Here is a 12,987-nt window from a genome sequence, read left to right as displayed (position 1 = left end):
TTCTACCAATGAACCAAAGTCTACCACTTGCTCTACCCACAACGGAGCCTATGTGGTTTATATTTCATATCCCTAGAAAGTGTTAGCACAAGTATTTGTATGAGTTGGCTGATTTGAACAGCGACTCACTGATCTTATAGCCATATGATACTATGTTTCTTCATTTTCTGAACTGTGGAGTTTTACATTTTTGAACATTTAAAGCAACTTGCCAATCTTTGCGCCATTTTGCATCGTATCAAGATCTGACTAAATATTTATGCAGCTTCTTTCAAACAGTACTTCATTACAAATAACTGCACCATTTGCAAAAAGTCTGAGGCTTCTATTAATATTGTCCGCAAGGTCATTAATATACAACGTGAACAGCTGGGGTCCCAACACACTTCCATAACATGCTGTGTCCTCCTTACCAAAAAGTCATGTAAACCAATCACAAATTTCACTTGATACTCCATATGGTCAAATTTTTGACAATAAATATAGGTGTGGCACTGAGTGAAACACTTTTCAGAAATTAAGAATTTTTTTTTAAGGGATCTACGATAGATTATAGTGAGAAGAGAGGATAACTTGGCCCTAAATTCAGTATAGAATCTTATGGAGATTCCATTGGAACCTTGAGGTCTGCTCAATTTTAACGATTTTAGCTGTTTCTCAACACCACAGACACTAATACTGATTTCACTGACCTTTTCAATGATGCAAGGATTAAATTGGAGGAATTCTCCTCGGTTTTCATTTCTAAAGGAACACTAGAAAACGGAGTTAAGCATTTCATCTTTTGCTATGCTACACTCAGTTTCAGTTCCTGTCTGATTCACTAAGGACTCGACAATAACTTTGGTGCCACTAACATCATTTACATATGACCAGATTTTCTTGGGGTTTTGTGGAAGGTCGTTTGACAGTATTCTGCAATGGTAGTCACTGAAGGATTCATGTATTGCCCTCTTGACAGCCAAATGTGTTCCTTTTAGCATCTCTCTCTCTCTCTCTCTCTAGTTCTATGCTGTGTTTTATGCCTATACTGAATACATATCTATCCAGTGCATGGTCAACGATTCTTTTAAGTTTGTACATGCTCCTGCCATGTGCTGAAAGTTTCAAGTTCCTCATTGAGCTATGGTACTACTGATTTTTTATCTAGTTTACTGAACATTTATATCTTTCTGATTGTTTTAGTTGTACTTTGGTAATCATTGCTGCCACAACCCATGATGATCACTGATACCAGTTTCAATGTGGACACCCTCAAAGACGTCAGGTCTATTTTTTGCCATTAGATCCAACATATTTCCATCATGGGGTTCCTATCTATCTGTTCTAACTAGTTTTCAGAGAAGGCATGTAGTAAGGTTTCACAGCATCTCTTATCATGCCCATCACTAACAAGACTGTAATTTTTCCAATTAATTGTTGGATGGTGAAAGTCTCAGTCAGTGATTACAACATGATTGGGAAACTTGCATACAAGTGAACTGAGGTTTTCTCCAAAGTTTTCAGTTACATCAGGAGATGAGCCTGGTGGGCGACTGGAAGATCCAAATGCATTTTGTGCCCACCCCTGATAATGAGTCATGCCCAAACAGTCTCACATGCAGCTTTAATTTCTATATTGGTGGATTTGAGTTTCTTATCTGCGGTGGCAGATCCACCACCTCCATTTCCCATTAGCCTGTCGTTTTGATGTACATTTAACTTTTCTCCAAAACTCTCACTGCTATCAATTTCAGGTTTCAGCCAGTTTTCAGTACCTAGTATTATGAGAGCTTTACCGCTTTACAGAAGTGCATCAAAGCCTGTCACTTTGTTGCGAATATTCTGACAGGTAGCACTTCCCCCTTTGGGTGCGGGGGTTAGAACAGGCCCGCGGTATTCCTGCCTGTCGTAAGACATGACTAAAAGGATAAAAGGAGTCTCTCACATTTCGGCCTTTATGTGATGGTCCCCTGTGGGGTTTGACATCCATACATCCAAATTTTTCCCAAGAGCGAGCCAATTGAGGAAGGGCACCTTACATGGTGCATTGTGCATTGAGACCTTTAGCCCGCTTTCTCATTGTCGCATTGCAGTCGTGCTCACTCTCCGTCTCTTGGGTGAGGATACATTTCTGGGTGCAGTTTCCGCCATCCTTTGTGTTGTGCCGATTTCTGCGCTGATGACCACCATGGACTTCTTTGCACCTGATATCCAGCATGGTAGCCAGTCCTTTGTGTTGAGGTCACCATGTACCATGTTGGTTGTAGCCCCTTGACAACACAGGGATCGCTCTGCTGATGCCTGCGCCGTTAACTCCCCACATATTCCAAGGAGTAGATGCCTGTCTCCTTAGGGCATCGGGACTCCCAGCAGTGGCCCTTGCTGTGGCTGGGTGGGACCTGTGGGGAGGGCCCTTGTTGGAGTGGGTGGCATCAGGGCGGATGACAAGAAATGAAGAGTGGCACATCTTCTCTTGCTGGTGGCCAGCCGCCAGCAGTCTCTAAGCTTTCCAGGGCTCAATTTCATGCAAACACGTATGACCCCAAATCGTTTCCCTCTCTGGCCACACCATGGGAGGAACGAAAGGTTAAGAATGGCAGCAAAGCTTATTTGCCCCGCTTCCTAGTATGTACGAGAGCTGATGAGGAATCCTTTGTGTCCATGAAGCTTCAGTTTTTTGTTGAGCATTTAGAGGACAAGTTTGGGGAGGTGGAGGGCTTGTCCAAAATGCGCTCTGAGTCAGTTTTGTTAAAAACAGCATTCTCTGCCCAGTCACGGGCATTACTCGCTTGTGACAAGTTGGGGGATGTTTCAGTTACCATCACGCCCAATGAGAGTTTAAATGTAGTCCAGGGTATTATATTCCACAGGGAGCTTCTTTTGCAGCCTGATGACGAGCTGTGCGCCAATTTAGAGCGGTGAGGTGTTCATTTCGTCCAGCGTGTTCATTGGGGCCCAAGAGATAATCAGGTTGACACTGGTGCCTTCATCTTCATCTTCGAGGGTGATACATTGACTGAGAAGATCAAGGTGATGGTCTACCGATGTGTCAAGCCCTATATCCCTCCACCGGATGCGGTGCTTTAAGTGCTGGAAGTTCAGCCATATGTCTTCCTGCCGTACTTCCAGCCTCACACGTCCAGATTGTGAACGTCCATCACATCCCAATACTCCATGTGCCCCACCTCCCATCTGTGTCAACTGCAGAGATCATTATTCACCTTGCTCACCACACTGCAGGATTTTACAGAAAGAGCGGAAAATCATGAAATATAAGACCCTCGACCGACTGACCTACACTGAGGCTAAGAGGAAACATGAACAACTTTATTCTGTGTGAATGACTTCCTCTTATGCCGCCGCTACGACAACAGTGATAGGGCCCATCAGTTCAGCGAATTCCAGTTGGCTGTCCGAGCCACAAGACTACACCTGTCCCCTTGACCATGGGGAGCAACACCCTCCCACCCATTGGGGATGTCCATCCCCACTTCTAAGCCAGAGACTGAATCAGTGAAGCCCTCCCAGCCAGTGAAACCTAAGGAGCAGTGAGAAAAGTCCAAGAAGACCACCTCTAAGACCAAGGAATGTGTGGTGGCGCCCAACCCACCACAACCTACAAGCTCTGCGTCTGAGGATGGGGTGGAGATTCTGGCGTCCAATGAGGACCTAGATCTCGCCGGACCCTCAGACACCATGGAAGTCAATCACATGGGTACTTGGTTGGTGGCAGCAGGTGATCCAGTGGCATAATCTGCCTCTTCAGTTCCTTCACGCTTTTTTCGGCCGTGGACAATGTCATCCTCTGGTGGAACTGCAGCGGTTTTTTTCCACCACCTTGCTGAGCTCCGACAACTTCTCAGCCTTCACCCTTCCTTCTGCATTGCTCTCCAGGAATCTTGGTTTCCAGCGATGCGAACCCCCGCCCTCCATGGCTATCGCAGTTATTGTAAGAATCGGGCAGCTTATGAGGGTATCTGCTGGAGTCTGTGTCTATGTCTGTAACTCTCTTTACAATGTGTGTGTCCCTCTTCAAACACCTTTAGGGGCTGTCACTGTTAGGGTGTGGATGCCTCAGGCTGTTACTGTCTGGGGTCTCCATCTTCCATGGGATGGTGATGTCCCACAGCATGTACTGGCTGCGCTGATAACCCAATTGCTGCCACATTTTCTGTTATTGGGGGACTTTAATGCCCATAACCCTTCATGGGGTGGATTGGTGGCAATAGGCCGAGGCACTGTCATTGAGCAAGTGTTGGCACAGGTTGACCTACCTCTTTTAAATAATGGTGCTTCTATACATTTCAGTTTGGCGAATGGCACGTTCTCAGCCATCAACCTTCTGGCCTGCAGCCCTGGCCTTCTACCGTTTGTCCAATGGAGTGTGCATGACAATTTGTGCGGTAGTGACTGCTTTCTGATCTTTCTGTCACTGCCCCAACATCAATCACCTGAGTGCCTCCCCAGATGGGCTTTGAATAAGGCTGGCAGGGACTCGTTCGCCTCCATTGCCACTCTTGAGCCTCTTTCTCATGGCACCACTGACGTGGTGGTTCACACGATCACCTCCAGCATCGTTTCTGCTGCGGAATCTGCAATTCCCTGTTCTTCCAGGTTCCCTCGGTGGAGGACTGTGCCTTGGTGGTCATCGGAGATCGCCGAGGCAATTAGAGATCGCAGGGGACCCTCCAGCGTCATAAGCCGCGCTCATCATTGGAACACTTCGTTACCCTTAAACAGGCCCATGCCCGAGCCCGATAAGCAGGAGTGCTGGGAACTGTATATCTCCACCATTGCCACCCACATCTCCATGGCAGGTTTGGTGCAAGATCAGGCGACTATGGGTATCAGACACCCGTCAGTGTACCTGGGCTTTCCCTGAATGGAGCAGTCTGTACTGAATCAGACACGATTGCGGAATTTTTAGCAGAGCGTTATGCTCGGGGAGTTCAGTTTCTACGAATTACCCACTGGCCTTCTGCTCCCTGAAAGAGTGGTTGGAAAGTAGGACTCCTTCATTCCATACGTGCTACCCTGAATCCTACAGTGCTCCATCCGCTTGCCTTGATACGTCTCCCAGGCCGGATCACATCCACTATTAGATGCTCAAACAACTTTCGGTGGACTGCCAGCGACACCACCTCGACCTTTTCAACCGTATCTGGGTTGAGGGTGAGTTCCCCTCTCAATGGCAAGAAAGCATTATCATCCCAGTGTTGAAGACTGGCAAGAACCCCCTGGAGGTGGCCAGCCACCGCCCCATTACATTAGCTTCACCAATGTTATGTGCAAGTTACTTGAGCGCATGATGAACTGGAGGTTTGAGTTCACTACTTGAGTCTTGGGAACTTCTGGCTCGATCCCAGGGTGGGTTCCGTAAGGGCCACTCTGCCACCGATAATCTGGTCTGCATGGATTCTGCCATCCGCACAGCATTTGCCCACCGTCAGTGTCTGGTTGCCATTTGTTTTGACATGCGGAAGGCGTACGATACGATGTGGCGACATCACATTCTCACTACGCTTCATGGGTGGAGTCTTAGGGGCCCACTCCTGCTTTTTATTCAGAATTTTCTGTCGCTTCGTTCCTTCTGCGTGCAAGTTGGTTCCACCTGAGTCCAGGAGAGTGGGGTCCCGCAAGGCTCTGTCTTGAGTGTCTGTCTCTTTTTAATTGCTATCAATGGGCTAGCTGCAGTTGTGGGGACGTCCATATTGGCTTCTTTGTATGCTGATAACTTTTGCCTGTACTATAGCTCCACTGGCATTGCGGTCTCATACATCTTATTCACCAGATGGTAGAGCTGATAGCCTTGGCTCTCCCAAGGCTCTCAGTAGTTATAATGGAATGTTGTCTATTCCCAGGGCCTTGTTTTGACTTAAATCTCTGTGTTCTGTCAAACTCTTGATGCAGTATTGTATCTCGCATTTCATCTTCATCTACGTCCTCTTCCATTTCCATAATATTGCCCTCAAGTACACTGCCCTTGTAGAGACCCTCTATATACTCCGCCCACCTTTCTACCTTCCCTTCTTTGCTTAGAACTGGTTTCCCATCTGAGCTCCTGATACACAAGTGGTTCTCTTTCCTCTGAAGGTCTCTCTTATTTTCCTGTGGGCAGTATCTATCTTACTCCTAGTGATATATGCCTCTACATCCGTACATTTGTCCTCTAGCCCTTCCTGCTTAGCCATATTGCACTTCCTGTCGATCTCATTTTCGAGATGTTTGTATTACTTTTTGCCTGCTTCACTTTTATATTTTCTGCTTTCATCAATTAAATTCAACATCTCTTCTGTTATGCAAGGATTTCTACTAGCCCTTCTCTTTTTACCTACTTGATCCTCTGCTGCCTTCACCATTTCATCTCTCAAAGCTACCCATTCTTCTTCTGCTGTATTTCTTTCCCCCTATTGTTGTCAATTGTTCCCTAATGCTCTCCCTGAAACTCTCTACAAGCTCTCATTCTTTCAGTTTATCCAGGTCCCAACTCTTTGAATTCCCACCTTTTGCAGTTTCTTCAGTTGTAATCTACAGTTCATAACCAATAGACTGTGGTCAGTGTCCACATCTGCTCCTGGAAATTTCTTAAAATTTAAAACCTGGTTCCTAAATCTCTGTCTTACCATTATATAATCTATCTGAAACCTTCAGTTGTCTCCAGGCCTTTTCCACATATACAGCCTTCTTTCATGATTCTTGAACAAAGTGTTAGCTATGATTTAGTAATGCTCTATGCAAAATTCTACCAGGTGGCTTCCTCTTTCATTCCTTACCCCCATTCCATATTCACCTGCTACTTTTCCTTCTCTTCCTTTTCCTACTATTGAATTCCAATCACCCATGACTATTAAATTTATGTCTCCCCTCACTATCGGAATAATTTCTTTTATCGCATCATACATTTCTTCAATCTTTTCGTAATCTGCGGAGGTAGTTGGCATATAAAATTGTACTACTGTGGTAGGCATGGGCTTCGTGTCTATCTTTGCTACAATAATGCGTTCTCTATGCTGTTCGTAGTAGCTTACCTGTGGGCCTATTTTTTCTATTCATTATTAAACCTACTCCTGCATTATCCCTATTTGATTTTGTGTTTATAGTAGCCATGTATTCACCTGACCAGAAGTCTTGTTACTTCTGCCACTGAACTTCACAAATCCCACTACATCTATTTTAAACCCAATTTTCTAACCTACCTGCCCAATTAAGGAAGCCAACATTCCGTGCTCCGATCCGTAGAATGCGAGTTTTCTTTCTCCTGATAACGACGTCATCCTGAGTAGTCTCCGCCTGGAGATCTGAATGGGAGACTATTTTACCTTCAGAATATTTTACCTAAGAGGACGCCATCTTCTTTCAACCATACAGTAAAGCTGCATGCCCTCGGCAAATTTACGGCTGTAATTTCCCGTTGCTTTCAGCCGTTCGCAGTACCAGCACTGCAAGGCTGTTTTGGTTGATGTTACATAACCAGATCAGTCAATCATCCACACTGTTGTCCCTCCAATTACTGAAAAGGCTGCTGCCCCTCTTTAGGAGCCATTAAGTTTGTCTTGCCTCTCAACAGATACTCCTCTGTTGTGGTGTGTGCAGTTGCAAAAAAAACTAAGTTCAAAATGTTGAACAAGATATTGTACCCAATTTCCTATACACTGTTGGAACAGCTCAGTTGTTGATGTGATATTCTTGACTTGACAACACTGAATGAGCTGTGACTTTTTTCTCTTTTAGTTTAAAGCTAGCCCATTTGTCCAAAACAAATAAATAACTTTAATAAACATTTCATAAACTATTTTCTCTGATGATGCTTCTTTGCTTAGCTTCACAACAATGTTTGTATCATATGCAAATAGCATTAATTTTGGCTCCTGAAACAAGTAAAATGGTAGATCATGAACATAGAGATAGTGATCTTATCTTCTGGGACTTCAGTAGTAACTTTGCATGATGCAGATGATGTGGCATCTCCCTTTGTATTACCAAACAGCCTAGGGTAACTTCTTGCATTCTGTTTCTTAAATAAGAACAAAACCAGGCATATGCTGATTATTAAAAACTTTTTTAATGCAATAGTATGATTGGTACAATCAAATGCCTTCACGAAGTGATACTTTACAATTAAATATTTTATCACTTGCTCAGTAAATTCATAAATAGGTGACCTTTCTGAAATCGGAACCATGATAGGAGTAGCAAATTACTACATAGTCAGATGACAACCCTGCAGTATATTTAGGAGTTGATGTAAGGAGTGACAGTGGGTGGTTATTATTGACAAATATGGGGACAACCTTCTCATAGTGGTGTATTTTAATCTGCCTGGGGAGGGGGTAACAAATTAATGATATGTTATGTAAGTTAAGTACATACATTGTGTACTGATTATAGGGCCACAACTTTTTTTAGCATCTTGTCGGAGAAGATTACCCATCTCATAAAAACCTTTAATTTTTAGAATCATTATCATCTTCCTTGTCATATGGGGATGTGAGATCAATTTTATTTCACTAAATGTACTCTTGCTTCTTTGGTAAATGAACAAATAATAAGAGAAGTTCTCTTGCAGTCTCAAATATTTCCATTATCAAAATCTGACAGTGATACATTTATTAGTCTGGTATCTGAAGACAGTTTTTAGCAATAGTATTACTGCAGTTTGCTTATTAAATGTTCACATCCACCTGATATGTAGCCTTTGTTATATAACCACAGCTCACTTTATTAATGCAAGTCATTGATTGGCAGAATAGTCAGTACACTGCAGTTGTGTTGGACTTAATGTTCAGAAAGAGTTAATGTAATAACCACAGTGCAGTATAAAACAATAAAAATGAAGTAAGTTCTGGTATTCTGAAATAAATCTCATCTTTTGTATTCTGTTTTGAGTGCATTGTCATTTTTATACCAGTACATTGTTGTTGAATAATCATCTTGTTAAGTATCACTTATTAAACACTCTGGATTAAATTTTGTATATTATCAACTTCCATATATCCAAAAATTTTATTTATTCTGTTAAATAATATTTTTGTCTGGGTGTGATTCCATTTGCTGCTTTTACAGTGAAAATTTCTTCTGCAAAACTTAGTGGACAGTAAGTAATATATTTAAATATCTGAATGGTTTATTAATAAAAAGGGGGGTGGAGGGGTGTATTTCGTGAGTATCCATAAAGCATGTATTTGGCTAAGATCATGCGACTTTCAGACCTTGTTCCTGTCCATTAAATGTTTACTTATTTGCGCGCGCGCGTGTGTGTGTGTGTGTGTGTGTGTGTGTGTGTGCGCGCGCGCGAGTGAGCACGCACATGCACAAGCAAGCACACACACACACACACACTCTCCCTCTCTCTCTCTCTCTCTCTCTCTCTCTCTCTCTGGGAGGGAGCAAGGGGTGGTGGAGGGAGAGAAGGCATTGTGTTAATGTTACGTAGATATTGCCACAAGCAGCATTACTATTTTGTGGAACATGTAATCACTCCATACATATTATATAACGGTTGACATCTTGCTGTTTATTCTGCCGTTTTGACAGAAATGGCAACTTGTGTGTTGACAGAAATGGCAACTTGTGTTTTATACTGTAATAATGTTGTTGTTGTGGTCTTCAGTCCTGAGACTGGTTTGATGCAGCTCTCCATGCTACTCTATCCTGTGCAAGCTTCTTCATCTCCCAGTACCTACTGCAACCTACATCCTTCTGAATCTGCTTAGTGTATTGATCTCTTGGTCTCCCTCTACGATTTTTACCCTCAACGCTGCCCTCCAATGCTAAATTTGTGATCCCTTGATGCCTCAAAACATGTCCTACCAACCGATCCCTTCTTCTAGTCAAGTAGTGCCACAAACTTTTCTTCTCCCCAATCCTATTCAATACCTCCTCATTAGCTACGTGATCTACCCACCTTATCTTCAGCATTCTTCTGTAGCACCACATTTCGAAAGCTTCTATTCTCTTCTTGTCCAAACTATTTATCGTCCATGTTTCACTTCCATACATGGCTACACTCCATACAAATACTTTCAGAAATGACTTCCTGACACTTAAATCTATACTCGATGTTAACAAATTTCTCTTCTTCAGAAACGATTTCCTTGCCATTGCCAGTCTACATTTTATATCCTCTCTACTTCGACCGTCATCAGTTATTTTACTCCCTAAATAGCAAAACTCCTTTACTACTTTAAGTGTCTCATTTCCTAATCTAATCCCCTCAGCATCACCCGATTTAATTTGACTACATTCCATTATCTTCGTTTTGCTTTTGTTGATGTTCATCTTATAACCTCCTTTCAAGACACTGTCCATTCCGTTCAACTGCTCTTCAAAGTCCTTTGATGTCATCGGCGAACCTCAAAGTTTTTATTTCTTCTCCATGAATTTTAATACCTACTCCAAATTTTTCTTTTGTTTCCTTTACTGCTTGCTCAATATACAGATTGAATAACATCGGGGAGAGGCTACAACCCTGTCTTACTCCCTTCCCAACCACTGCTTCCCTTTCATGTCCCCAGACTCTTATAACTGCTATCTGGTTTCTGTACAAATTGTAAATGTAATAATGTTACAAATCAAAAACCCTCTAAATGTTTTTCTTTTACAGGATCTTCTGAATTTTGATGATCCACTCAACATAGAGGCAGCAGAGCTTTACACTAGGGACAAGGATGCATTTCGAAGCAAAGTTCGTGAATATGTAAATAAATTTGCAAAGAGATGACTACATCATGTTATGTTAAGTGCAGCATTTATTTTTGTTGAAAGCAAAGTTTTGCTGTTCTGACATATCTAACTCCTTCTGAAGTATTAAGGAATTAAAAAAAAAAGGAAAAAAAACTTGTGCTGTATTAAGAATGTGTGCTATTTCTGCAATGAAATGTGTTGTGTTAGTATTATTTATAGCAACAAATGAAAAACCTGTGGCATAAAGAGAGGATGTTTGCTTCACTGTATACCATGTTTCTAAGTGTAAAAAAATTAAACACTGGATGGGAATAATTGATAATCAAGAGGTGTCACTGGTGCTATACATCTTCCTGATAGGGGTGCTAAAACTTAAAAAAAGCATTTCTGGAAAGTGCTTCATTAGTGAGTCTTTTCTCCCCCAGGAACACTGGAGCTTTTGGCTCGTATAACTTTGACCCATTGGCCAATATTTATTTATAGTTTGCTGAAGCCAATCCTGCATGAAGCTGAACTATTCAAATAATTGAAAATGGCAAAAATAATATATACCAAGTTTCACGGTTCATTGAAGAGGGAGATCTGCGATTTGCACCGTTCAAAATTTCAACATTCAGGATCAATACCCCTTCCACCAGCCAGTGTTCTGACTGAGATCAAACCAATCAGGTTCTTTCTCTGTTTTCCCGCAGTCCATGATTCACTATCATGCAGTGCTGTGCTTCATACATACATTCTCACAATTTTCTTCCTCTAAATTAAGATTGTGTCTTACATTAGCAGATTTCTTTTGGCCAGGAGTGACCTTTTTGCCTTAGCTAATCAGATTTTTAAGTTCTCATTGTTTCCAAGGCAGCAGAATTACTTAACTTCCGCTACTCCTAATTACTTTCATCTTTATTAAATTTACTACAATTTTTCCTCATGTTCACCACGGGTAGCAATATCCTTTCACTCTTAATTTTAATCATGCTCCTGAACCTTTTATTATAGTCATTGCTTGATGTATAGATTAAGCAGTAGGGGCGAAAAATATCACTACCTTACAGCCTTTATGTATTTCTCTATAGCTTCACATTGTTCATTCCCCTCTCTCCTAGAAATCCTGTGAACATATTTTACTCCCATTGTCAAGTGCAACACCATACCTGCCTCTCTGATGGCTGTACCTTAACTAAACTTAATCTGATCACAGATCCTAAATTTTCATTACAATATTGTAGTATCTGATGCTGCCTGTAGTAAGGTAATAAGTTAGTCTGTTATTTTTAGCAAAAGTGTTATCACAATAAGCAATTGAAATTTAATATACCTTCCATCAAATTTGGGCGAATGTCTGGCATACAGCTTAATATAGTAGTTTTTAGACAAAGATTTCTACAACAATTTATTTCACTGAAATGTGTACATTTGGTGTATAAGGATAACATGAATCTGCCATATTAAAAATGCATAGTTGAAACACTCCAACAATAACTTTGCAAGTTTGCATATCAAACAACACACGTGATAAAACTATTTCAAACATTTTAAATACCCTTCATAAATACCCACATTTTCATTGACATTGCAACAGTCATAAAATCTTCCATATATTCAGATAAACAATATATTAGGCACAACACACTCCTTAATCACAATATAATTCCACAGGTAAGTACAAAAACACAGCGAGTGCTCTGAACAGTGATCACAAACTAACAACTAAAACACAATTCTGTGATAAGACAATGTGACAAATCATTTATATTTACATTCCACATCAGAAAATGATGAGACACACATGAATAAAAACTCCCATGAATATATACTGACTGATGGAATGCTAAAATTGCATGAAAAATTTAGACTGTTGTAAAGTTTTTAAACTGATTGACCCATTTAAAATTTGTCAGTTACATCATTATAATTTGGACAGTATAAAAGTTAAAAAAAAAAAAAATCGCATTTCGTCAAAGCTGCTGTAATGTACTCTTTACACTTCACATGACATTATGAATTTTTATACTGCGTATTATTAGGTTTGATCTTCCCCAAAAATATAAACTGCTGATTTTATTTAGGAATAAAATATAGATGACAGCCTCCCAAACTATTACAGGTGGGAAGAAACAGCATGCAAATCATTCTGTTCTGTAATTACTAATTTTGTTCTTCACTCTCAGTAGACGTGAATGTCTGACATGTCGTTGTTAATGTAATGCATACAAAGTATAGCATACATTCAAACAAAAGTTTTGGAATCATCTTAAACAAAATTATACACGTTCACTATTGTAATAAATGCTTGGAACTGTACTGCATTTAATAGGGAAAAATAAT

The 12,987-nt window shown here is 41.2% G+C and overlaps 1 protein-coding gene across 4 annotated transcripts in view; it reads left to right on the top strand.

The window, feature by feature from the left end:
- LOC126480720 (NEDD8-conjugating enzyme UBE2F-like) overlaps positions 1-12,622 on the top strand; it is a 69,595-nt gene extending 56,973 nt beyond the window's left edge. The window contains exon 3 of one of the 4 annotated variants that reach the window (XM_050103978.1): positions 10,586-12,622. In XM_050103978.1, coding sequence (XP_049959935.1) covers positions 10,586-10,702 — 117 coding nt within the window. In that variant the 3' untranslated portion in view covers positions 10,703-12,622. The remainder of the gene's footprint in view (positions 1-10,585) is intronic. The other 3 variants (XM_050103979.1, XM_050103977.1, XM_050103976.1) reach the window with 3 other exon arrangements.
- Positions 12,623-12,987: the final 365 nt, after the last annotated feature.

The sequence above is a fragment of the Schistocerca serialis genome, chromosome 5 (assembly GCF_023864345.2).
Source record: "Schistocerca serialis cubense isolate TAMUIC-IGC-003099 chromosome 5, iqSchSeri2.2, whole genome shotgun sequence".
NCBI lineage: Eukaryota > Metazoa > Arthropoda > Insecta > Orthoptera > Acrididae > Schistocerca > Schistocerca serialis.
The sequence above is the reverse complement of the archived record's forward strand: the minus strand, read 5'-3'. Positions and strand labels throughout refer to the sequence as shown.